The 27453-nt window shown below is 39.1% G+C and overlaps 2 protein-coding genes and 1 non-coding gene across 9 annotated transcripts in view; 2 read left to right on the forward strand and 1 right to left on the reverse strand.

Moving 5' to 3' along the window:
• The window catches only part of MOSPD2 (motile sperm domain containing 2), a 37211-nt gene extending 34655 nt beyond the window's left edge, over positions 1-2556 (reverse strand). For both annotated transcript variants that reach the window (XM_037512689.2, XM_037512688.2), the window contains exons 1-2: positions 2451-2556; positions 2243-2312 (exon numbers count right to left, since the gene is read on the reverse strand). In XM_037512689.2, the coding sequence (XP_037368586.1) occupies positions 2243-2312; positions 2451-2459 (79 nt within the window). In that variant the 5' untranslated portion in view covers positions 2460-2556. The remainder of the gene's footprint in view (positions 1-2242; positions 2313-2450) is intronic.
• Positions 1655-27453, forward strand: part of FANCB (FA complementation group B) — a 110195-nt gene continuing 84396 nt past the window's right edge. For 2 of the 6 annotated variants that reach the window (XR_008552041.1, XR_008552042.1), the window contains exons 1-10: positions 2929-2962; positions 5219-5325; positions 8953-9966; positions 13272-13424; positions 14584-14676; positions 19968-20096; positions 22075-22238; positions 23154-23590; positions 23707-23944; positions 24401-24719. Coding sequence is in view for 4 of the 6 variants with exons in the window: in XM_054695841.1 (XP_054551816.1) it covers positions 9022-9966; positions 13272-13424; positions 14584-14676; positions 19968-20096; positions 22075-22238; positions 23154-23590; positions 23707-23944; positions 24401-24812 (2571 nt within the window). In the remaining 2 variants the exon portion in view is untranslated. The other 4 variants (XM_054695841.1, XM_037512690.2, XM_054695840.1 and 1 more) reach the window with 4 other exon arrangements.
• Positions 17642-17786, forward strand: LOC119246837 (small nucleolar RNA SNORA48). Its single transcript, XR_005125588.1, has one exon. It is a non-coding gene; the product is annotated as a small nucleolar RNA SNORA48 (small nucleolar RNA).

Consider the following 27453-nt stretch of genomic DNA (forward strand, 5'->3'; position numbering starts at 1 on the left):
ATGCAAGTTATTAACTGAATTTACAACTGTTGTGCTGATAACTTCTGCACACATGTTCACATACACCCAAGTGGATATATTTAAGGACAAAACCCACCCGCTACTCAATGCCATACAGCGCTGTACTCTGAAATGCTAGTATCCACGAGACATATTATAAAGGTGGATCTTTTGCCAGATTTTGATGGGGGAGGGGAGCCAGTTAGGATAGTTCTTAATACAGAATTGGATTAATCTCGCTAGGTATATATGCAGTGCTGCAGGCAGTGAGTACTTATCGAGAACTGTGCTAGATACACAGAAGTGAGTCAGACCCTGCTCCCGATGTTTACAAGGTGTCCCTGGCCCTAGACATTCTACTGAAGGAAATGAACAATAAGGAAACAAAGGAACATAATTACAAATATGGTAAGAGCTGTAATGGGGACCTAGCTAGCCATGCCACTACCTTGGCAGGAGCCTTCTAGGCTGAGGAAGTGAAAACAGACTCAATCTGTTTGAAGAACATAAAAGAGGCAGTGTGGCTAGTCATGTTGTTCAAACTGTGGGTCATGTTTATAGGCTGTGATGTCAATTTTGTGGCTCACTGCATAGGGATTCCCAGGCTTTCAGAATACGTATCCCATAATGAACTTTTGATTCGGGGGTGTGTGTGTTTCTCACTCCGGACAGTGGTAAAATCTGTGCTAAGGAGAAGTAACCCACAAAGATGAAGGGTGAGCAGGAGCTAGACCATGCATGGTCTTATACTATAGGCCGCCATAAAGAATTGGGATTTTCATTCTACAAACAGTGGGAAAGTACTGGAAGGACTTCAAGCTGGGAGTGACAGGATCTAATTTGACAGGATGGTGTTGCTCAAGGATTACTATCATGAAATTCGGAAGACCTGAGCACCAGCCCCAACCTAGCACCGAACATGGGATTTTGAGCTAATCACTTAGCCTCTCCAGACCTTTCTTCATGTTAAAAATGAAAAGGTTGGTCAAAGATGGCCTTTAAGATATTCTCTATTCCTAAATTTCTACAACTGTTTTCTCCCTGCTACATAAAAGTAAGTAACTATGGGGGAGACTCTAGGTCTTTAGATCAAGATCTGGGTTACTTAATCTTACAGCTGTAAGAATTTCTATAGGAAGCAGTTTAAGTGTCTTTTTTACTGGAACCAGCTATGCTACTGGAAATGAGATCTCTAGGCTAAAAACCAATCAAATGCTTCTGGAAATCTCTGGTGCAGAGTTTGGGATGTGAAGAAAATTGAGAGGGATAAAGAGACTTACTGACCAGGTTGTTTGAATCGGATTTCGTCATTCTTGGTTATCAACTGACATTTAACCCAGGGCTGTCTAATGAAGCAGGCAATCTGCTTAGCACTAAAATCAAGAGGTGGAAGTGCAACTACTTTCAGAGACCAAAATGATTGTTGAAGCAAAATAGCGCCCATTAGCTTCTACCCTCCAGATAGACGGTCTGAGATACGCTTTTTAATTTAATCTTCTAACTTAATCATTCCCATTTCACAGACGATGGAAACAGAAAAGACAAGTAAGCTGTAAGAGGCAGGGTCTAGGTTTGAATATTTGCTGCATATTCATAACCGCATGGTTTGAATATTGATTGAACAGGGACTACAGTTCAGTGACAGACAACGCAGTATCTGGGACATCTGGACTCGGAATGTTCAAACCCAGAAATCAATTCTGGACTCAGGTACGTGGCTCAGTACAGCGTGGGATAAGAAGATAAGGACTTCGTCCAGCATTGTAGGGCCCACTCGGGGCAGCATGCTGAGCTGTATGAAGTGGAATTAGGCAAAACAGCTAAGGAATTTGGATCCCCCACTAAGCACAGGCCACCAGCATTATTGGCACTTTCCGGGTTCATTTTCAAGACTGTTGGCAAAAGGTCAGTAGAGGCCCCGTGGACTAGGCAGGTTCACCTGTGCCCTGGACCTAACCAGTGTCCTGCCAGTTCCATCAACCGGAGGGGCTAGAAACTCCCCGACTTCCGATTTACATCCACCCTGTCACATGTAAATGCAGTCCTGGACGCATCAGCCGCCCTACTGGAGCTGTGGTGCCTGGCAGGTGACTGGAGGAAAACCTTGGAAGGGTGCAGGGCGCCGTCCCAGGGAGGGTGGAAACAGCCCCTGGCCCGCTCCGCCAGAGACACCGCCAACATCCCAGCAAAGTTAGGGCCACCCACCGCACACCTGCCTCGACGCAGAGAATGCGGTACCCACCTGTCACATACTCGGCTTCGAACCTCCGCCGGATCTCGGCGATGAGTTTGGCTTTCTGCTCGGCGGGGTTCTGGAAGGGAGACGCGCTGAGAGAGTTAGGTACCCCGGGGACAGCCCGCTTCCCCCTCTGCCCAGCCCACCCGCCTCCGGATCCGTCCCCTCTCGGCCGGCGGCTTTCCGGGTGGGGGCAGCGCGGTGGGCTCCTCACCTCGGCCATGGTCACGGTCGCGGACGGAGAGGCCGCCGCAACTGTCACTTCCCAGGCTGCTGTCCGAAGATCTCAGCGGCCGGGCCCAGCCGGAGGCAAAGAAGAGCCGGCGGGAGGGGGAGGGCGTCGCGTGACACCGCCGGGCGGGCGGAAGCGTCGCCACGCCGCCCAATCCGAGGCGGCCGTCTGGGCCTGGGGGCGGGGCCAGCCGCTCAGCTCGGCGTCCCATTCGACTCTCGCTCGGGTCCCGCCCCTAACGTCCCCTGCACGGAGGCCCCGCCCCCGCCGGCCGTCGGCTGCCGGACGCGGCCCCCGCGGAGCTCCAGTCTCCCGAGGCCCCGCCTCCTCGGCCGCCGTCTCGGGGCGGGTACCGCCCCCGCGCTCCACGCAGCCTCAGGCCCGGCCCTCCCAGGATGCAGCGCGCAGGCGGGAGGTTTGCTGGTGCGGGACGGAGCGCCCGCGTGGGGCTTCGGGAGCGTGACAGCGGCGGGACGCGGGCCCTTCCCGCGGAGGTAGGGCCGGCGGGACTTCACTGCCCGGGCTTTCGCGGAGGGCGCGGCGGGACTGGCCCGGCTCCCGAGCCCGCGGGGTCCGTCGAGCGGGACGAAAGCGGACGTCCGGGCGCCGGTGGCCGTCACCGCGGTGCTCACTAGGTGTTAAGCGCTTGCTCGATTCGCCCATTATTTCACTTGCAACTTTGTTCTTCGCCCCCGAAGCCCGTAGCGTGGGAGACACTGGCGCAGGACGTGGTCTGCGGACGCTCGCAGCTAGACCGGCTCTGTGAAATTACAGTAAAAGATGAAAAGCGTCTGTTGAGCTAGGTCTGCGGGGCGGGGATTCGGATCGTGTCCCCCAAAGGACAGCTGGAATGTCCGGATCGGGGAAGGCGCCACGGGCAGATGGCAGGTAGGGGTCAGGCTGCTGGTACACAGCCTGCCCTGCTTGGGACAACCCCCGGGTGCTGTGGGTGCTGTGGCGCGAAATGCCAGCAAGTGCCAGCGCTGAGTAAGGCAGAGTTCTGTAGAGGTATTGGAACGAATCCTACGGTTGTCAAAACACTAAAAGGAAGTCGTTTCACCCTTAGTCGTCTTGTCCTTTTTCTTTAAAAAAAAAAAAAAAAAAAAAGAAAGACAGCAAACACAACAAGTGCTGAGAACAGAAGAGGCCCTCGAATGTCCACCAAGTATAGTCAACCATGATTGACATTTTAGCATCTTTCGCTCCAGACTTTTTATGCTCAAGTTTCTCAAGAGGAAAAAAAGAACACATTGTTAAAGCGTTGGAATGCATCCTTTAAAGTAACATTTCACATCTAGCTAAACTCTCCTTCTGGCTCCACACCCCTACCTAGAGGTCCCTCTCCTCGTGTGGCTTGCGTTTTTGCAGCTTTGCTTTTTAAACTTTGGACCAGGCTGTGTGAGTTTGAATCCTGGCTCTGTCACTTCCTGTCTGCAAGCCTTTGAGAAAGTCCTTAAACTTCGTGCCACAGTTTGTCCGTCTGTAGAAGGAGATAGAACTACCTGGGATGGAGGGATGTTGCGAGGAACAAATGAGTTAATCTAAAATGTTTATTTACAACACTACCTGACACAAAGAAAACACTGAAGGAATGTACCCAGTACACAAAAACAGATAATACACAATGTGTTACGTGTTTTGTTTTAGGTACATTACTGCAGTATACATTTTACTGCGGCTAAATTTTTTCGTTTTGTTTTTGAAATCTAGCAGTGGTACACATAGATTTAATTCACTGTTTTTAACAATAGTATGATATTACATCTGTATTTATTCATCACCTTATTGGTGGTCTTTGACGGTTTTACTATTTTTATATTATGAGAACAGTTCACTAAGGACTTGTTCAGACTGGCCCTCTCTGCCATGTCTAGAGCTATGTCTTCGAATATTATGTACAATTATTTCTCTGGGTTCATTTCCACAAAGGAAATTGCTCGATATATGCATTTCCAATTACTACCGAATTTCTTTTCAAAGTTACCTCTCCCTTTAATTAAGTATTCATAATTATCTCCTAGTTGATAACGATGCCCCCACCTTCACTGTCACCAGCATCTTTATAATTGAGAAGTAAGTAGAATCCAGTGATTTTTGTTTTTGAAATCTCTCAGTGGTTTATGGTGGCTTAGAGAAACTTAGAAGTCCCTCATATGGCAGAAAACCTTTAACTTTTCCTAGTTCTTATAGTGGATCACCATTCCCCCTACCTTCACCTACATTTCCGGGACACTAGGTAGTGGTGGCAAAGGGGAAGTTGATTCCGCATAGACCCTATCGACTGACTTCTCATCTGTTCTGCAGCCTAGTTAATTTACTTATGTTAAAAATAACCTATATGTTGTAAAAAGGACATCTGTTGGTTTGCTGATAAGACACAATTAGGAATGTGGTTACATTATTAGGTGACATTTTCAGTGGGGTGTCTAACTCTACCTTTTCACAGAGATGCTTTCTATTGGTTACAATGGATACCGTTTCTTATAGACTAGTATAGATTTCATCTGCGGATATTGTAGTGTTCTTTTAAGATCTTTGTGGACCAGACCAGTGGTATAAAGAGCTCTGAAATTTATAGTGCCCAAATGAATGTAATAGAATTTAAAAGGAATACTGTTTATTTGGTGGGGGCCAGATAGAGAAGGGTGAATAAAGGTGATAATTTTACTGCCCACCTACCATATTTACATTCGCATATATTGTTGTTTTCCAGTGTACTCACATCTGTTCTCCTTTTATGTATAAAACAGGTAAAACACCAGTGCGCTGTAATATAGAAAAGGAAAAGCTCAAGTTAATTATGAAGAATGTTATAACCTGCTTTCAAATCTCCGCCATTTCCACACAGCTGAAACAGGTGGTAAAACTTTTATTTTTTAAAGATTTATTTATTTATTTATACATACTAGCACTGGGTACAGTCAGAAGCGCGGGAGGGTGAGAGAATTCGCCAGAGCGGGGAGCAGAGCAGGCAGAAGGACCAAAGTACACTGCTGAGGGGAGCAGCGGGCGGCAGGAGAGGTCTGCGCACCATGTGGGACCCTCCTCTGGTGGCCGGGGAGCAGCCGGGAATCGAACCGGCGCTGCAGAGGCTGCGGGCAGCTTCGCAACCCCACGCTCAACCGCTGCACCACCGGGGAGGCCCCCAGGTGGTAAAACTTAATGAATTTACCCGTTTTCTTCTGTCGCCACTGTTGTAATGATATTTAAGTAAAAAGTCAAATAACCAATAGATTGGAATAGTAAACCTATTGCCCTGATAAGGAGGTTTTAATTAATCAGGATTTGTTTATATTGGATCAAGAATCTCTAAGTTGAATCTTTGACTTCTTTCCTCACATATTTTTAATGTTTCTTTTTTTAAATTGTATCACTTTATTGAGGTAACATTGGTTTACAACACCATATATAATTTAGGGGTATAATCTCCACAAATGTATATTACCACACCTCACACATTATCAAAGCACCCATAATCCTTCACCAGAGTCCATTGGGCCCCCTGCCCCCCTTGACCCATACCTCCCTACTCTTCCTTCCCTGCAGCCTCAATTCTGCAGTCAGATTTTTCCTGATGTGTTTCTGTCTTTAAAAAGAAATTGCCACTAATTCCATAGGCTTAAAGGTTTGTTTCATGAATTGTGTTAAGACCTTTTACTCTTAGAACAGATGTTGTATCAGTATAAAATAAAACATAAACACAGATATGTGGATTTCGTAAGCTTTGAGATTATATAAAGTTCGAGGAAAAAAATTATCTTCATAAGTAATATATCAATTACTTAATTTTAAATATTTTAAACTGTTTTGATAATTTTTAAGTTATGAAGGTGATCCATTTAAAATAATATTTATCATGTTAAAATAATATTTAAGTATCTATTAAAATCATATTGAAAGACATGATATTCTATAGTATTTCTATGGTCTTTAAAGATCAATGACCTTTTATATAATCATTCATGTTTTGAAGTCTATTTGAGTAGAAGTTTACTCTTTGCCTGGAGTTTATGCTAAAAGCATGTCGGGTTAGGATTCTAACAGGACTGAATTCAGTGTGAGCTTTTTTGAGATGGTTTGCGGCTTCTTCCTCTACATCCTTCACGGGTTCCATGCACAGCGCTTAGCATCGATCTTTCTAAGGAGTGATTCAGGATCATAGATCTGTTGGGAGGATGGGACATGCAAGGTTTTTAAATCGGGGGCAGTTTAGGATCAAGTTTGTGGTTTAGAAAAATAACTGAGGTAGCATGAATAAGTTGATATATTGGAAGGGGGGAAAGACTTGGGTGAGGAAGACCAGCTAACAGTTTTCCCCTTAGCCTAAGTGACAGTAAAAGAATAGGATGGAAATGAGCTGAGTTTTCTGCCTGACAGTCCAGGCGCACCCAGTGTGGCATAAAGTGGGAGGCCCCCGGCCTTGTAGTCAGACTCTCCTTGTTCCTGGCACACTTGGGTATCCCCACCCAGAGCATAGTATTGATTAAGCATTAGTTGTGACATTTCACATTAAAAGAATAAAATCCTTTTCTTGTTATTTTTGGGTTTTAGTGCTAAGAAATCTGAAAAAGCGTCTGAGTAGGTAGTAAAAGAGAATGAGTTTTTAGATATTTACCTCAGAATATCTCATGCTTGTGCTTTGCCTTTTTCAGAATTCTAAGAGACCTGACACATCTGTGGGAAATAAATTACTATTCATGCATTTTGATGTAATACAACGATTTCCTTTAAAATAAGATAGTTTCATAGTACAAGCCACACCTTTTACTTACCTATCTCCTTGTTAATGAAACTGAATCAACTTTGTGATACCAGATGTCCCAGATAGTTGCATTAATTGCCTAACAACAAACCAGTAAGTCAGTGACTTCTCTAGTTTTGTGTTATGATACTGTATCTCCAGTGGCTTTAGGTAATAGGTTTCAGGAGCTTCTCAAAACAGTTCATCAATTTTATTCAGTGCCATAGTGGAATGTATTTATCTATTGATGCATGACAGATTCCTCCAAAACTTAGCAGCTTAACAAGGACAAACATTTATTCTTTCAAAATTTTTGACTTTTATGAATTTGTGAGCATCTTAGCTGGGTGGTTCTGGCTCAGTATCTCTCCAAGGGCTGAGTCATCTAAAGACTTAACTGGCGCTGAAGGATCTGCTCCCAAGAAGGAGCCATTCACATGGCTATTGGGAAAAGACCTCAGTCCCTTGCTGGCGGTTGACTGAAAGCCATAGTTCCTTACATGCATACAGCTCCTTGGAGCTGTTGAGGTGTCTTAATGACAGGCAGATGGCTTCCCCCAGCACAGGTGATCTAAGGAAGAAGTCAAAGAGGAAGCAAGGATCTTATATGACCCAGTCTTGGAAGTTACTGTCCCATCTGCCATAGTCTCTTGGCTAGAGGCAAGTCGTAATGTCCAGCCCTCACTCAAGGAGAGGAGATTTAAAGTGCCACTTCTTGATGGAGGAGTTTCAGAGAATTTGTAAATACATTTTAAAACCACAACATGTGATGCATTTGGAAGTTAGGCAAAAAATAATGGTATCTCCAATTTGAATGAGGAAGCTGACCAATCTAGTCTGCTTCTTAATAGAATTGCCTCTAAATCAAAGCCATGTCTATAAAATGCAAGCAACACTAAGATAATGGGTCAGTGATGCCTTTTTTTTCTAATTGGATTATTAGTAAATTTTTATGATAAAAGAATAAAATGTAAGCCTTTGGAGTTTACTTCTCACTCAACAAAGGAAAACAGTATTACTTGAAATGACCTGGGTTTTAGTTATTTCTGAACTAGTTGATATCTTCATGGAAATGATCCACAGCTAGAAAAGAGAAATTATGAGTAAGAGTTATTCACAGTGGAGCGGGACCTTACAACTTTCATAAACTGTTAAGTGTGCAGTTATTCTTCTGATATTTCTAAGGTTGGGTACTATATGAACTAGTGTTAGCGATGATGGTGATAGTGATGGTAGCTAATCTTTATTGCATACTTTCTATGTACCCAGTTCTATTTCAAGTGGGTTATATTAGTTAATTCCAATACCTTGTGAGGTAGATACTGTTACTATACCCCATTATATAGATATGGATGTGAGGCATAAAGGAGTTAAGTCAGTTGCCCCAAATCACACATCTAGTGAAAGGCAGACCTCTCCTCCAGTGCATATTGCTTAGCATATGCTAAGCATCCAGTAACTGTGGAAGGAGTTACTTGCTACATGAAGCCACCGAATAAAGAGAGGTCAACATCTTTCTACATAAATCCCTAACCCTGGCACTTCCTTGTAGACTGATTTTTAAGAGCTGTACAGAAATGATATTTATAATGTTATACATTTTTTGATGTATAACATTTTTAAATAGCATAAAAAGCTTAAAGATATTAATAAAATGTGTGGGTACCTATTGATAGTTCTCTCATGGAAATGTGTTTTCTCAACAATTCTTCTACCTTGACAGTTTTCCCCTTTTGTTTTTAGGTTTAAAGCATCCACTGCACTCAGTTGCTTTCATAAAAGTGAACCAGCATAAAGACTTGACTTTGTGGAATGACTAGTAAACAAGCGATGCCAGCTGATGAACAAGAAAGGTTCTTGTGTCATAATGGGGAAGTTCTTGTTTTTCGATTGTCTAAAGGAAATTTTGCAGATGAAGGGCCTGCAGAAATACCTATATTACATGTCAGAAGAATGGTATTTGACAGAGAAACAAGAGCATTTGTTCAGAAATCCACAGGATCCTTTAGTCTAAAAGAGGAAAACTCCCCTTTGAAAATTGTGTGTTGCAACTGTGCATCTGATTTCAGAACTGGAATTAACCTCCCTTATATTGTAATACAAAGTATTGAAAAGAATAATGTTTTCAAGTATTTTCTACTATTTCTTCACAGTACCAATAAGTTTGAGAAATGTTTGAGTTTTAGCCTTGGCCATGAGTTGAAAGAGTTAAGGGTCCTGAATGGCCCCTTCCTTTTATGGAGACATGTCGAAACATTCTACAGTATCTCTTCCAAAACTGGCGAAGTTGTTACTATGTCCATTAACTTGTCTTCTATTGAGTGGGCAGGAGAAATTGAAAACCTAGGTATGGTTTTATTAGGACAAAAGGGATGTTATTTATCTGAGGAAGGATGGACCCAGTTTTCAAAATCAGATTTTGCAATTCAGAATACCAAATTTTGTGTATATGCTCTTGAAAATCAAGAAGTGTTAAGTGATTCATACATTATCCCCCCTGCTTATAGCAGTGTAATCACTTATGTGCATGTCTGTGCCACCGAAATGGTCAACAACCAGTTAAGAATGTGGCTGGTTGCCCTCACTCGAAAGAATCAACTGATTTCATTCCAAAATGGGACTCCTGAAAGTGTGTGCCAGCTTCCTTTTGGAGATCCTTGTGCAGTCCAACTTATGGATGGCGGTGGAGGAGAAATCCTCTTCGTGGTATCCTTTAGGTCTAACGATGCTTGTGCTGTTTGGAATAAGAACTTTCAGGTACTGTGCTTATTTTCATAATCATTCACTTGGTGTGGTCTTGGATCGATTAAGCATTCCTGTGGTTTATAGAGTTCATCCTGGAGTCTTACTATCCAAATCCATTTTTAGGGCTGCACTTAAAATCATCTATTACATTGTTCTTTTTCTTAAAGTTACCTGAATATTACCTGATAAAGGTTTAACTTGCCATCTTGAGTCAAAAAAATCTTTGAGTTGTTTGGAAATACATAAATATGTAGCTGCAATTATTATATAGTTGTTATTTAAAAGTTGGTAATTAGACAGTTGTTCTCTAGAGACAAATGCTAAGTGATAATTTTTCTAAAAGTTACTGCTTAAAGAACTTTATTATGCTTTATTTCAAAACTCAGAGCAAGCATTCACATTTTATCTATATATAATTGTATGTTTTAGGGTAAGGTTTGGAAATTGCTTTGAAATATGCACTGGAATTGCATGTTCAGTAACACATACAAAGGAGCAGAAACTGAATAGGAGTTTGGAGGTTTGGGTGGCTCTACCAGTACTGTTTCTCTGACCCTGGTTTAAGATACATATCAGCTCAGTTATGTGATGTGAAGTGTTTATAATTCAAGATAATCATTACTAGTCAGAAATATCTCTCATCTGTCCATACCACCTTGAGCATGCCTGATCTTGTGTGGTCTTGGATGTTAAGCAGGGTCAGGCCTGGTTAGTATTTGGATGGAAGAAATGTATCTTTCATAAGTAATTTTTTAGTATGTAATGTAACTTTTTAAGTTCCGAGCTACTTTGGAAAGATACTGCCTTCTGTGTCCTGTTCATTAGAAGTTCACTTAAAATTTTTATCACTATATTATCACCTTTACATGAAATATTGTTGAATGTTTTTAAAAGTTTGAAAGTTATTTTTTGTTATTTTATGTGAATAAGGAGTCTATAAATATATTCAACCTCTGTAATACATAGAGGACTTAAATTCTCAAAAGGAAAATATTTTAAAGCTATCCTATTTTATTTTGAAAACAGTCTTTTTAAAGTGCATTGTACTTTTATTTGAAAGTTGTTTGGAAGATAACATTTTTTTTTATCTTTTTCTACTCCCCTTTCAAGAAATGGTACAGGGGAAACATCGTACAATGTTTAGAATCCTTACTGGGGTTAGGGTGATGGAAAGAACAAACTTAACCTGTGTTTGAATCCCACTGAGCCTTACTAGTATTGCTGTAAAGAATGCTTTTAAAATTTGTGAACTCACTTTCCCTCTTTATAAAGTTGAGGTCATCCTGCTTGAGAGGGGAGAATCCAGTAAAATCACATGATCAATGTCTGCACAGAGCTTGACACCCAGTGCAGTGCAGTAAGTGGTCACTGGTTCGATTAAACAAAGACCAGGACTGTCATCCGTGACTCACTTCATTCCCTAAAGGACTTGCCCTGTCTCTGTAAGTAAAATGCAAGCAAGTATCAATTAGAATATGGAATGAAAATCCAGTTTAGTGCAGTTCTCAGATCATCTCCTCACAAAAGTCCCAGGTATAATGTTTGATAAGTGGCAGGACTTGAAACACAAGAGCTGAGTCTTGAGAAACACATGAGGAGCTTTTCTCTTAGGTTTTCTCTTTCTCTCTCCCCCCTCCACTTTGAGTGAGATACAGCACTATGTACAGTGTAAGGTGTACGGCATCATGATTTTACTTGATATTATGAGATGAGTACCACAAAAAGTTTAAACATCGAACATCTCAAGGAGATACCAAAAAGAAGGAAAAAAGTTGTTTTCCTTCCGATGCACACAACTGGTGTTACCTATAGCCATCCTGTTGTACATTAATTAGATCCCTAGTGTTTATCTTACCACTAGAAGTTTATACTTTTTGGTCATCTTCCTCCAATTTCCCTTCCCCTTGCCTCTGGGAACCAGCAATCTGATCTTTCTGTATGACTTTGGTTTTAGACTTTCTCTCTTAAATAAAAATCATCTCTGCAAAATTGGCAGTCTCTGTAGTGGCCATTTCAACATTGACATCATTGGCCGGTGCTCCTAAAACAGATACTGGTGTATTGTAGACAGAAAGAAGTTAATATGTTTTAGAAGTGTGCTGTCTAATACAGCAACCACTAACCCATGTGGAGAATTTTAAATTACGTATGTGCGTGCCTTGCATTTCTAACTCACCTTTAATTTCCTTTGGATGGCACTATCCTAGGCTAGAGATAAAGCTCGCAAATGTGTGTACACGCATTCTATGGTGTTTGCATGCTGAGCACATTCTTATTACTAAAGTCTCCTCACATAGTTCATTATGCTCCATGATACTCCTGGAGGGGTAGGAGGGAGAGAGGATATGGGTTTACAAATTAGCTTCCTCCCTCCGTAAGTGAAAAATCACTGCTTTGGAAATTAGTCATATAGGGAAAAGATTGATATTTGGCTATGTAGGTAGGAGAGTCTTACATTCTGGCTCTAATGCAACCTGCACTCCCATACCATCCAGATGAAATATCTGCGCTTCTGGGATTCTCAGTGGGACTGTTAGCTCTTCTGCCTGTGGGAGAAGGAGTAGCTGATTCCCAGAGAGTTCCAGGGACCAATCTAGAGACTTGCAGTTTTATGGACCTTACAGAGGTTGTCTTCTGTTTTGAACTTGCAGTGTCATATTTTATTACAGACCAATCAAAACATTCCCTTCGACTAGGACATTTCTAGGCCTCCCACTATTAGGATCCCTGCTTTTCTGTGCCCCTGATAGTGGCTATGGTCTTCCCCACCACACTTTAGGATAGTAAATTCATCTTGACTACATTAAAGGTCATTCTGCTTGAGAGTTCTTAAAGTGTCTACTAATACCTTCTGGTTACTTCATGCAACTGAATTCATTGCATAATTGGTTTGATGATAAATACATATCCACTAAAGCTTATGGGAGTCCTTAAATTAACGATGTTAGAGAAGGAATCTTCTTGGAGTTACTCATGAGAAAAGTTAGAATTTCAAAATATTTAGTGATGGGAAGTATTAGAATTTATAAATTATAATGAAAGTTTAATACGGAAATCAGGCACATGGCAGTCCCTGGACAAGCATTGATAAAATATTAAATCTAAGTACCCTGTTATTTATAAAGTGATTATAACTCCTTATGTTTTCTGATCCCCCAGTATGTTAATCTAATTTTTTTGTTTTTTACCATTTTCATGATATGTTTGTAAGCTTGAGGATGACAAATTATAATTAAATACAACAAAAAGATTTAGTTGATTTCATACCTGACTTTTTCCCCTTCTCTGTTCCTCCTTTGCTACTCTCTTTCTTTCAGGTTGCTGCTAAGTGGGAAAATATTAAGTCAGTACTGATAGATGACTTTATTGGAACTGGAACTGAACAAGTACTACTAATTTTTAATGACTCTTTGAATTTAGATTGCTTGAGTTCATTTAAAATAACAGATTTTGGCAGCATAAACTATTCAGTAAGTTCTGTTTACTTTTTATACATTAAGAACCAGTTTAGGAAATGTGCTTTAAAACTTTGACCCACCCTTTAGTGATTTGTGCTTTTAAACTAGACTTTTTGAACTTTAAAAATACATAGACTGACTCTTTTATTTATTTATTTATTTTTAAAGATTTATTTATTTATACAAGCCCTGGGGTACAGGCCAGAGAAGCGGGAGGGTGAGAGAGTCTACCAGAGACAGAGCAGGGAGCAGAACAGGCAGAAGGACCGAAATACACTGCTGACGGGCACAGCAGATGAGACAGGAGAGGTCTGTCGGGCCATGTGGGAATCTCCCCAGCCAGGCGGGAATCGAACTGGCACCGTGGAGGCTGCTGACAGCTTCACAGCACTGCTCTCAACCTGCTGTGCCCTCAGGGAGGCCCAGATTGACTTTTTAAAATATATACATTGAATCCCCTTTCAACAAGTTATACAAATTGACTGCTTTTTATATATGAACTATCTAGTAGTCATTCAAATGATGATAATATTGTAAAATAAACTTCATTGTTACTTCTAAAAATCACATTTTAGTCCAATAAACATGATAAGTTGGATTAAAAAATAAAGTGAAGTGAACCTACCTTATTAAAAGAAGTAGCAATTCATAATAACTTAAGAGGTTGGGCATAAGAGAAGTAATACCCCTGAACTTTCAGATCCATATAAATATTCTGAGCCTCAGCATTTTTCATTTGTAAAATGATGATTTGTTTTTTCTCTACTTAATAGGATTTTATAAAAAGCTAGTAAGTTGATACTTTTTGAAGCAATACAGGTTTTTCCGACTGTGAAAGTAGGAAGTTCTATTTATGATTTTGTAGATTAGGGAACAATTTTGAGCATTCGCAGAACAAAAAGATAACCAACCAGATCATACCAAATAGGAGTGTTTTACTTTCAGAAAGAGAGAAACCTGTAAATGGGTATTAGGTGTGAGGTTATAGTAGTTCTTCTTTTCTAGTTACAAGAAGATGATGGGGGAAATAGATATTTTGTCTTTTATAAATTAGCATGTAACATGGAAAACTTCTCATGGATAAAGTGATTGGATAAATTTTAGGTGTATTTTGTTAATCTTAAGTTTCAATTTATTCCAGAATTTCAATTTTAGTTTCTTTTCTTATTAGAGTGAACCGTTGGAATGCAACGAAAATGATTTATTTGAAGACACACAGAAGAATCGTTGTTTGATCATTCCACCTCTGGAAAGAAGAGTGCAAGTTAGTGCCTCTGTTTGCTTTTTACTTTTGAATTTTGGGGGTTAGTGCTGTTCTAAACCAAGGAAAGAAAGGGCCTTAAAGAATAAGACCCAACACCGTATCTGGGGAAACATGGTGTTCTAAATCAAAATCAACAAACAACTATAAACCAGAGACTCTTGGGGGGCGGGGGGTGAGGAGGGATTAGGGTCAAAACAAGGGGGGGATGGGAATTGTATGGGGAATATAACCAAGATGAAAATGCATACATTGTGCAAAAGTGAAAAATGATGTAAAAATATATAAAATAAAATAAAAAAACTGTTATGACATTACTTATAAATATGTCATTTAAAATGATACCTTTTGTAGTAAGATAATATAAATTTATTAAGCCTCATGATACAATGTAAAAAGCTGACTTTTGAAAACACATTCTTTCCTAGTGTGTAGTATCAATGTATCACAACATACTTTATGGAAGCGCCAAATATGATTTATAACATGTTGCAAACATGAATAGTTTACCTTCAGGTCTTCATACAAAACTTCTGATGAAAGTTTTTGTTTATTCCACATCTTTGAAGGTAATGCATGTTCCCTGTAAAATACTCAAATTTTTATTAAAATAATTATTTAATATTAAAAAATTTAATTTAAATAAATATTAAATAATAATTTAAAAGAAACCAGTATTGAAATTAGCTATCGTTTTGATAACCTACCTTTTTTATTCATAAAAATGTTCAAAATATACAGAAAAGTTTTTTTAAAAAGTTAAATTATCTCTATCAGTGATTATCTCTTTGGTCCCCATGTGGATTAAACTGCTGTTACTTTTTAAAAAATCATGTTTGCCTCATCTTTGTGCTTGTTTATATACATTTTTGTAGAATTATTTGAAAGTTACAAATATTTAATACTTCATTCTTGGTGTATTATAGCGGAAACCTCCTAAAAATAAGGCCATTCTATTATGTAACCTCAATACTATTATTGTACTTAGAAAATTAGTAATGATCTTTTAATCTTACTTACTTTTTAGTCTATATTCAAGTGTTTTCAATTATCACAAAACTATTTTAGCTGCTTTTTTCGGGATCTAACTAAAGTTGACACTTGTATCTGATTGTTAGATGTCTCATTGACCTTTTCATCTAGAATAATGCCACCCCTTCATTTTATTTTTTTTTTTAAAGATTTATTTATTTATTTGTTTGTTTGTTTATTCGTTTGTTTGTTTGTTTGTTTATACAAGCACTGGGTACAGTCAGAAGCGCAGGAGGGTGAGAGAATTCTCCAGAACCAGAGCAGGGAGCAGAGCAGGCAGAAGGACCGAAGTACACTGCTGAGGGGAGCAGCGGGTGGCAGGAGAGGTCTGCGCACCATGTGGGACCCTCCTCCGGTGGCCAGGGAGCAGCTGGGGATCGAACCGGCGCTGCAGAGGCTGCGGGCAGCTTTGCAACCCAGCGCTCAACCGCTGCGCCACCGGGGAGGCCCCACCCCTTCATTTTAAATGGCACTACTGTGGATGGCAGGCCAACTGCCCCTCCTTTTAGATGAGTCTGTTTCATTGTGGTGCCATTTAACTTTTTCCTCTATCTCTGGCATTTTTGTGGTAAAGGACCAGATAGTTAATATTTTTCACTTTGTAGATTGTTTTAAAATTAGTTTATAACTCTTATAACTTTCAGAGTTAATTCACTAAATTCTTACTGAATTATAAATTCATAGTAGATGTGAATGTGAGTAGGTAAAAACATAGTGGACATAGAACAATAACAGAAAAAGATTGATGCTTTAAAAACTTTTGTTCTCTGAACAGAGTAAAATGCAAAGATAAATTGTGGAAAAAGCAATTTTGATGTGTGACAAAGGGTTACTTTCCTTAATGTAAATATACTTTCTGAGACACTATTGATGAGAATATAAAGTGGCTGAGCCTCCTCAGAGGGAAACTTGTTAGAGCTATTAACATATGAATTGCACATGTCTTTTTATTCTCACAGTTTCATATCTGGAATCTCTTCTAAGGATATGCTTGTACATGTAAGAAAAGGTTATTGTACAGAAACATATAGGTAGTAGTTATAAATAATACAATTCAGTCAAAATAAAAATATCCATCATTAGGAGAATGGCCACTGAATTACGATACACATGGAACATGACACACTATGCAGATATCACAAAGAATAAGGTAGATATTTTTTTGATTTAAAAATGATCTCAAAATAATTTCATTTATGCTAACATGATTTTCAGAAGTTCCACTTCTGATAATGTCATCTAATTTCTTTAGAGTAACTCTTCTGATTAAAACAGCTTAAAACGATAATTGGAATATTTTTTAAGCAACTTAAAAAAAATTCAGTTAACATTGCATGTTGACATTATAGAAGTCAGATGTACACCGAGAATCAACATGTGTATATACTACATTAAGTTCACCACTGAATGTCCAGTTTCAAAAAGCTAAAAATAAAGGAATACATTTTCAGGCCAAACTCCAAAGACTGGAACCTAGAGAGATTTGACCTAAAGCAGGAGTATCCTAGGTACCTGGCAGCAACAAACAAAATCCTCTCTCAAAACGCAAATTTATCTGAGGCCTCTCATAAATGTCCCAAGTTATTTTTCAAAGAAAATGAACCACCCACAGAATAAGCACAAAAAGAAACAAGACATTATGAGTAATGCTTGCAGAAAATAACCAGACACCATTTCTATAAACTGAAAATATATTGAAATTTAAAAAAAAGAAAAACTCAGCAGATCATTTTAACAGTTGACTCAGGGAGACACAGAGCAGATAGGCAAACCAGAGCACATGTTAGAAAAATTAGCCAGATGGAGCTCAGAGACAAACAGGAACATGAAAGAAACGCAGGGTCACACAGAAACGGGGGGACGAGACAGGCAGGCGTCCATCTTGTTTCCAGTGACCCATGGTATCGGCAGCCCTTAGCATAGATAAAACTACCCTAACCCCTGGCGATGGGCAAAGAGACACCTGATTGGTGGTGTTATTCTTCTATCACTCAGGGGCAAAGAAGACGCACAGTCCTTTGTTCATGCTAGCTGGATGCCTGCATTGGTGGCCGGAGCTGTTTTATGCCTAGGGCACATGGGGGGAAAAAAAATTTCCAAGCATTTTGGAGATTAACAAGTCTAGACTTGCCTGAATTTTACATATGCAGAAACAAATGGAGAGACAGAAAGTCTATATAACTTGCAGAGCTAGCATTCGAGTCCATTTCGCTGTTCTTTCTGCCTCAAAGTGGGTTTCCGGCCCGTTGTTGGAGGGTAAGTGGGAGATCAGGACCTCGGGGAAACTTGTGCACATGTGCAGGAATGTTCATGGCAGCATTGGTTATAGTGCTCTGCAGCTGGAGTCGTGTAATCCAGATGTCCGTCAGTTGGAGGATGGAGAAGTAAAACTGGTCTAGTCATCTGATGACACACTTGAGAGCAGTGAAAGGCGTGAACTTCAGCTACTAGTGACTCTAAAATGTAACATCTACGGAATGGCTCCATTTATAAAAGGTTCAGAAGCAAAACACAAAAAACTAAAACTATTCTTTAGGAGGTCATACAATGATGATCAAATTATGAGGACAAACAAGGAAGCTATCTTAAAGGCAGGGGAGTGTTGCCTCCCGTGGACAGAGCCAGCTTAGTGACTAGGGTGGCCCCCCCAGGCAGCTCCTGGAGTGCGGCATTTTGCCTTGAGTGTGATTACATAGGTGTTGACTTCACTAGTAGTTTGTGAACTGTGTTTTATGTTGTGCCTTCTGCATGCATGAGAAACATTGCAATACAAAAAGTAAAATAAGCAAGGTTTGATGTAGTATATATACCTGTATTTGGTTTGGGGTAGGTTTTGTATGTGGGGAGGAGAAAGAAAGCATTCCTTAACACATACATGGAGAAGTTCTGGAAAAGTGAACAATCTATTGGCTGCGCAAATGGGGTTGAGGGTCTAGGAAGGGAAGGCAATTGGAACTTTTAGGTTTAAATTTCTTACCATGTGCTCATTTTCATCATTTTCTGACAAAACATAGTTATGTACGTTTAGTGGTTCACCAGTTAGGCCTGGAGCATGGGAGGGTGAGTGGGGAAGGGAGAACAGGGGTAAGGTCTGGGGGTGCCCTTCTTTACACTCTGCCCACACATTCCTCTCTTACACTTCCTAAGCCCCCAGCAGCCTCCTCTTTGACTCTCCACCTCTGATGGGTACATCTCCCTTCCCCTAAGTCACAAGTTACTCCAGGAAGGAGTGATGGAATGTAAGTGATGTGGAGCCCACAGAACTAGGTAAACAGATGAAGTTTTAAAATATTAGCTAGACATTTTGCAATCTTTGTGCAATGAGGTAAGATATAATTCAGACTTCACTCTCCAACTTGTATTCATTGATAGAAAGAAAAAGAATTCACCTGTCTTAAAACGTAATTTAAATGGAATCTAAAAACAAGATGCATTTTGTTTTTTAAGTCTAGAACAAATGTGTTACATTAAGAACTGGATTAATTCTTAAACAGTCTCAGACTCCATCTGAAATGAAACAGTTATCAGTTCCATGATGGGACTCTTTTTAAATTTTCAGCAACAAAATACGTTTCATGAATGTTTCATCCTTAGTGCTGAGATCTATCTAGTATAAAAAGGAATGGATTGCTCTCTACCCAGTTCAGAGCCAGTTCTCTTTTTTCTGTAGCTAAGCTCTGATTCTAGTACTGAGTTTATTAGCACAAAAATAAATCCTGACGGTTTGAGGGCTGTTATGTGTTATCTTTAAAATTTTGTTGTAAAGGTTATGTGAACAGAGGATTTCAGACAGTATCAAATTAAACATGACTGTTTCTAGTGATGGTGCTGTCTTTGCTTTTGTGGATGCTCTGTTTTTGAAGCAGAAATTATCTCAGTCAGAAAAATAGTTTGTAAGCATACGAGTGTTGGTACACCTTGATTTCTATTCATATTCATTGGACATATTCATATTCATATTGGTTACTTAATTCAGTGGCAAAACATGCTAATATGTGGGCATTCTCTCAATTTGATACATAAACTATTGCAGTTGTTTGCTGTGTGATTTTTTTTCCTTTGAAAGAAAAAAATGTACATTTTTAAAATTAGAGGCTTAAAATTAATATATAAAACAGCTTTGCTCTGGGAAGTGCCCTCTGATCTTCTATAGAAAAATGAATTAATAAGCAAATTTGGAGAAAGTGCTCCCTGAGTTAATGGTGTGTCAGGTTTCATTTGAAATTATGTCTCTGGCAATGATTTTCCTTTCTACTTTACAGGTTGGTTTGGCTTCTATTCAGGAATTACAGCAGCATCTCTTACTTAAGGAAAAAATGATTTCAAAATCTTGCAAAAGTTTTATCAATCTGGTTCACGGGAAAGATGATAGTACTTCAAGTACAGAGGAGGTAAATTAATCATGTCATCATTTTATCATTTCATGAATTGAGACTATGCAAGCTATTGAACAGTTATTTAAATTGGAATATTGGAATATGTTAGAAAATGCTGTTCAGTGGATCAAGAAGAAAAGTGGCAGGGATTATAATATTCAGCTTTTATGACATTGAAAAATATTTGATTAAGGGGCCAATATTATACAAATTTGCAAATTCTTCTTCTTCTGTAAGATATTAAAATCTCAGCTATCAGGAACCTTGGGGAATAAGTCATTTTGCTTAAAAAAGATTTAACTATTCAACTTTTTTATTTGTATGGTTTGAATAGAAATTGCTTCAAAGTGAATTATATATTTTTGACTTCTTAAACAGAATAAACTGAGCATTTTTAACCTTGTGTTGATGATGATGTAATTTCATCATTACTGTAGAAAGTGTTCTTTTAAAGATATTTATTCCTCTTGTTAATGTCCCTAAATTGCAGTGCTTTTTTAGTTCTCATATCTGTTCACTGTAAGAACACCTTCAGGTACCTTGCAGTTACTTGTGCTGGTTCAATAATGTAGAAAGTTAGCAAAAACTGTTTCAACATCATAAAAATTATATAGATGCATATTAGTTCCATCCAGAGAAAGACATAGCATAACAATATTACAAAAACCAAAAGAGAGCTAGATGTCGGGAAGCTTAATGTTGCATTTTATTCTTTTAAGTCACCTTGCTCCTGAGCTCTGACTTCCTTTGAGATTATTTACCATTCTTGTAATGGTCTGTTTTTTGCCTGCTTTAGTCTTAGCAATATGAGGATTTGGGTACAAAAATATGATTCTGTTACTGTAAGAAACATAACAGAAGCACATCATGTTGAGCTTCTGTATTACTGTTCTAACTGCCCTGGAAAACCTCATGACCCCTATTGTAAAAGTCTCCTCATTTCCCTTCCCCCACCCACCTCAACGATCTTGTCCGTTTGAGAAAAGGGGAAGAGATACTTAGAAATAGATGGTTGAAACCACTGTGTGTAATGCACCATCTTGTGCCCTTCACATGGTTAATTTTAAAAGCAATCCTGGCAGGTAGTAAACATTTCCGTAGGTTTTGGATGAATACCCTGTCTTAAATCTCACAGATATTGGCAGGAGCTCCTCTGTACAGTAAGTGCCAAAATCTTTTCTCAGCCATTACCACATGGAGGGGCAGTAATAGTAAAGAAGAGCCTGGGCTCTGGAACCAGCCCACTTTGGTTCAAATTGCAGCTTTGCTGCTGCTGACTGTGTGACTGTGGCTAGGGGAGTGAGCTCCCTGTGCCTGTTTGCTTATCTGTACAGTGTAGGTGATGCCACTGCTGACCTCTAGAGTACTAGAGTTATTGTGAAGGTTAAATTGATACTTGAATGGCATTTAGGACAGTGCCTGACATTTACTTAGCCTCCATAAGTGTTTTGTATTATTATCATTACTCCTCCTGCTCCTGTCTATCATCACCATAAATCCGTGTGTGTGTGTATGAGTGAGTTTGGCCTGGGCTTTAAGTGTACAATTTTAGCAGTAATCTGTTGCAGGTCCAAAGATAGTTTAATCAGATTTATTCATATGTAAGTTCATGGTTAATAGGTTTAGTGCAAATCACTGATAAAATAAAGACTGGATCGTTCTCAGCATACCTGGGGCACATGCTGGCCAATTATTGGTCAAAATGAACTCTCGGTTAATATCCCTGCTGTCTGGATTGAACATCCCACCTTGTTTCTAACCAGGCTGTGCTTCTTGAGCTGAGTAGATAGCTAATTACATGTTTTATAAATTTTACTTTAGTGAATTATATATTATATATAATATATCATTATAGATTTTAAATTATCTTAAAACATGTAAGCCATGAGTCTTGGCATAAAGCTAGCTGATTTACATTATTTAGTTTTGTTGCATTTGATAAGGTAGTTTTTTTTTCTTAATAATCAGTTATTTACACATGTTTTTCTATAAGGAATGTCTTGTTACACTTTGTGGTAAAGAGGAAAATCCTATCCATACCTTTGATGAAAAGCCGCCAGACAGTTTTCAAATCTCAGAACAGATAGTGGAGAAGATATGGTATCGTGTAATGGATGATAACTTGATTGTTGGAGTGAAAACTTCATCTTTGCACCTGTAAGTACATTGTAACATGATAACATTATCTTGATGCCCTAGAATAATGCTGCCCAACAGAAGTATAATGCAATTTTAAATGTTCTAATAACCATACTAAAAATAGAAATAGAGGTGAAATTAAGTTTAACATTATATCCAAAACATCATTGTTGAGGGATAAACAATGTTCTCTATTAAAAAGTAGACTTTACTCATTTAGGGGAGTATAAAGTATAATTTAGCCATTAGAGGTATTTGAGTTCTAAGTTATTAAAACAAATTCTCTTAAGAAGTTGCTTTTTTCTTATTTAAGAAGAAGGGAGGATAGAAGACCTACCTCGAAGATAAAATCCATGTATTATTTTTCTATTCCTTGCTTTAGAAAAATTACTTTTTCTAAAGTCTAACATAGAGGATAGTTTTTGCTTTCCTCTGTCCAGAAAAGTGATATTTACAGGATCTTTAAAAATGTTTTTGGCTTTTATGCTTCATTTCTTGATATATTTTACAATGGAAGTAATGTTTATTATGAAAGGAGAGAATAGAGTTTCTTACTGTTTGTATGGCATTTAATCAGCTATTTAATTTAATTTATTTTTTTAAAGATTTATTTATTTTTATACAAGAGCTGGGGTACAGGCCAGAGACACGGGAGGCTGGGAGGATTCACCAGAGACAAAGCGGGGAGCAGAACAGGCAGAACTGACAAAATACACTGCTGAGGGGAACAGCGGGTGCAACAGGAGAGGTCTGCCGCGCCATGTGGGATTCTCACCGGCCGGCCGGCCTCAAACCCACACTGCAGAGGCTGCGGATGGCTTCACGGCGCTGCACTCAATCCGCTGTGCCACCAGGGAGGCCCTCAGCTATTTAATTTTAAAGAATGAACTTTTAGACTAAATTAAGCTCTGAATTTTTTTTTTTTTTTGGCAGATCTCTGAATCATGTGACTTTATCGCTGTTAGTGGCTCAAGCTGATTCCTCCAACTTTAATTTTGTGAAGTGTCGAAATAGGGTGATCAAGTTGAGGAGGGATTCTTTGCCAGCACCGCATTTAGTGCCATGTGAAATAGAATCCCAGGCAAAAAGAATCAGGTTGATTGTGGACACTGATGAAGAGAAAAAGGAACGCTTTGTTAGTAAACCACCATCTGAGAAAGATTCTGTACACCTAATTACTGCTGTAACATCTCTTCCACCCCTTTTAGCATTCAAAAATTTTGATTGCATTGTGCTGCTACAAGTCAGGGAGAGAGAAAATGCTGACTCTTCTGAAGATGGCTATATTCAGTGTGGCAGGATCTTCATAAGTCTAGAAGATCTTTCAAATGAAAAATACATAGTCACATTTTCAAAGAAGAATCCTATAGGTAATTTTTGTTGGTTCTTTTAAATCATATACCCGATTGCATAAGAAAATTCTAAGAACTCTCTTCGATAATGGACAGAGTTTAATGACAGAGCTTATGACATCTTTTTCTTGTAGAACACATGGAAGATCTCTTCGCACTTCTTGCAGCCTTACACAAAAGTTGTTTTCAAATCATATCACCCAGTTATGCCCTGAATTCAATGAAGGTGTGGCTCTTTGACCACATGAAATGTGAAGTGATTGAAGAATTTCCAGAAATGTACTTTTGTAAAAGGCAAGGAAGTTTCTATGGAACAGTTTTCAGTTGGCAACAAAAAACACCATTTGAAGGGATTTTAATGGTCTATGTCAGGTATGCACATCAAACTTGCATCCTTTTGGAGAAGTTAGTTGTGTGTGTGTGTTTGTATGTATATTGAATGTGTGGTCCAACAGCCGTCCTCACTGTAGTTCTCTGCCATCATAAGACATGTCTGGTCATTGTGGCCTCATTTAGAAACTGAAGCTCTCTGTTGTACTTTTGTTTGTTTTTGGCTTGTTTTGCTTGACTAGGGTCTAATAATTATTTTAAGATTTTTTTCTTGCATCTCCCCCAATGACATTTTAAAAATAAAATATTGATTAATATTAACTAATATTAAGTGACTTGGTATAGGATATATATGATTGGTATAGTCTTAGTGTCATCAGTGATCACACGCGTGCATTACTGGTTCTGTTTATTGCTAGAGTGTTTATAGATGACTATTGATTATTGCAATCTATTGTATACAAAATTTATAATATTGTGTTTGGTTTTTTATTTTAGGAATCACACAGTTTTGTTCCAGTGCCTTCATAACCTGATCAGAGTTCTCCCTATAAACTGTGTCCTCAAAAAGCTAAAATCAGGAATGGAAGATTTCCCAATCGATCATTTGGCATATACTTTGGAGAAGGAATTGGTTACCCTTGGTTCTCTTTCTTCTGCTTTAGTCAAGGTTGAAAACAACTTGGAGCAAAGGTGTGAGGTGAGCAAGGAACAGAGTAGTGGCGATGAGGCTGTATTATCAGACAGAGAGGAAAACATCCAGCCATACAGGGAAGAACTTCAGAGAGAAAAGAAGCAAACGATGATGAACCTAAAAGTGAGTGGTGCCCTTTACAGAGAAATAGTATTGAAATTATCTGAGGTTCAGCTACAATCAGACTCTACTGCACAGAAACTGATTGGTTTATAATTACAATATTAATTTGATTATTTTTTTAAAATTTGTTTTTCCTCCCAGAGTGTTTGGTTCCGCTTAGTTTTGTTTTACATTACAGGCCTCCTTTATAAAAATAAAGATTGAGGCTTATTGTTTTTGGTTTTGGTGATGACCATGCACCCAACCCCTGGGGCATTTGTTATGTCTGGACACATTTTTTGGTTGTCAGAGGTAAGGGGGCTGGGGACAGTGAGGCCGGTGCACTGTTCACATCGAGAGGGTATTGTCGGGGCTGCTGCTAGACATCTTACTCTTACTGGACAGCACACAGAATAATCCAGACCAAAGTGTCAGTAGTGCCAATGTTGAGAAATTTTGCCTTAGAGTTAGTTACCACTTAAATGAAACAAGTGTAATAACAGTATTTTGGTCTAAATCTTTAAAAAATGTAGTCTTTAATTGTATTCTGCTTAGTAAAACCTTCAAATAGATAAATTATATGAGGTAGTCAGCATTCACAAGTTTATGTAAACATCAAAGTCCTGGGAAATTTAAATGGTGGCGTGTGTAGGTGAGACTTTTAGAATGCAAGTGTTTGAAACCCTTGCTAATTTAACTTTTATTAGAAAGCTCCCCTGAAATTGTCTGGGTATAGGAATGTGAATATTTTAGGGCATTTCCCTGCAAAGCATATCACTTTCAAAAGACTAAGCATACTTACAGGCCACTCTTTAAAAAATAAAAATGGAAAATGCCTTTAAGCTATCTGAGATTCCAGTTCTAGGCAGAGCTAAAATATAAAATTCTTACTAAAATAACTTAAAGAATATGGTGTACCTTAGGGACTGAGAAATTTAAAAATAAGTAAAAAATCACTTCAGTTAAGACGTGATTTTTAAAGGGTCCAAAGAGACATTTCAAAGGGAAGAAAGCTCAACCTATTCTTTTTTTGGAAAAGTGAAAATTCTGAAGTTATACAAAAATGTCTGGAAAGGGAAAAAGACACAAAAGGATATGGGTCAAAAGGGATGCGTCTGATCCTTTTTGCTCTAAAATCCTTAATTGAGATGGAAGTTTCCATCTCAGTTGAAAGAAATGAAGATGATTATAGGAAGTGGCATTTCATGCTTGTAGCTGTGAAGTGCTAATCCTCCTAGCCCCCCTGCCTTAGAAGGGCTTGTACCTAAGGATCTGATGATGCAGATGGATTTTAGAAAATGTAGGTTATTATTTTCTGGTTTTGGTTTTTAAGATAGTCCATAAAATATGCTTCTTCTTTTTTAAGTAATCCACTGCAAAATGAGATAGGACTCTATAGCTCTATTTCTATGGAATATCAATGGAAAATATTCCAGACTTTCTGGAAATGCAGTCATTTTAGGATTCATTGGAAACCTGGAAGTAGTGTCTGTCATCTGCTATCTATTGAAACCACCCATGCTATGTTTTGAAAGAACAACCGAGTACAGGAACTAAATTATAAAACAGAATTAACAGTTGTAAGTGGAACTTAATTGCAATAGTTTATAAGCATTAGTATAATAAAAACGAGCACTGTGCTTACTTTTTATTTATAAAAGCAACCAAATGTATTACTTTGTAGATACCAAGTCATCTCTTTACAAGTGGGTTTCTTTCTCTAGTATAGTTTTTCTACTTGCTCCAAACTAGAAAAGCCAAAATTTGAGGAAGTGTTGCTCTCGTCACGTTCTCATCACTCTCTCATGAGTCATCTCTCTCTGTTAGCATATTCCTCTGACCTTGTCACAAATCTGAGGCTCCTCTGAAAAACACGCTCCCTCCAAATCCAGAGTTGTTCTGAGCACTCCAGTTTTCAGATACAGCTTTCTGTCAGCCTCCTGATCCTGAACTGAGGAGTGTGCATGGCGGCTTAGCATGCCTTTGTTCAGTTTGGTGACCAAGATTAGGCAAGGGGAAGAATTGTAGCCGTTACTGAGTGTCAGTTGTCTGCCGAACAGTAGGCCTGGATCGCACACGCACACACAAATGCACATACACGTTCACACTGACATCTGTCCATATCCTGAAGATTTATTCCTTCACCAAAACCCTTGAAGTGTAGTTATTAGTGTTGTCACCAGTATGGAAAAGATATTAAAGCAATTAAGGGGACCGTTGGAAGCAACTTGATGCTATACACATTTTTCCAAAATCAGCTGACCCTTGAAGAATTCTAACAACATACTAACATGTCTTTTTCAGTCCCGATGACATCTCTTTCTATTATCTAGAATTGATTACTCCATTTTTTTTTATAGAGGCATGTTTATTTATTTATTTGTTTGTTTGTTTGTTTTATTTATACATGCACTGGGTACAGTCAGAAGCGCGGGAGGGTGAGAGAATTCACCAGAGCCAGAGCGGGGAGCAGAGCAGGCAGAAGGACCGAAGTACACTGCTGAGGGGAGCAGCGGGCAGCAGGAGAGGTCTGCGCGCCATGTGGGACCCTCCTCCGGTGGCCGGAGAGCAGCCGGGGATCGAACCGGCGCCGCAGAGGCCGCGGGCAGCTTCGCAACCCAGCACTCAACCGCTGCGCCACCGGGGAGGCCCGATTACTCCATTTTTTTCCAGTCTGAGAAAGGAAAATATGGAGCTTATCTCTTTCCTGTCCTCTCCAATAAAAGCTAACATTTCAGCTTTCCAGGCTAGAAGA

This window comes from Talpa occidentalis, unplaced genomic scaffold (assembly GCF_014898055.3).
Source record: "Talpa occidentalis isolate TD23 unplaced genomic scaffold, MPIMG_talOcc4v2.1 talOcc4.15, whole genome shotgun sequence".
Classification (NCBI taxonomy): Eukaryota; Metazoa; Chordata; class Mammalia; order Eulipotyphla; family Talpidae; genus Talpa; species Talpa occidentalis.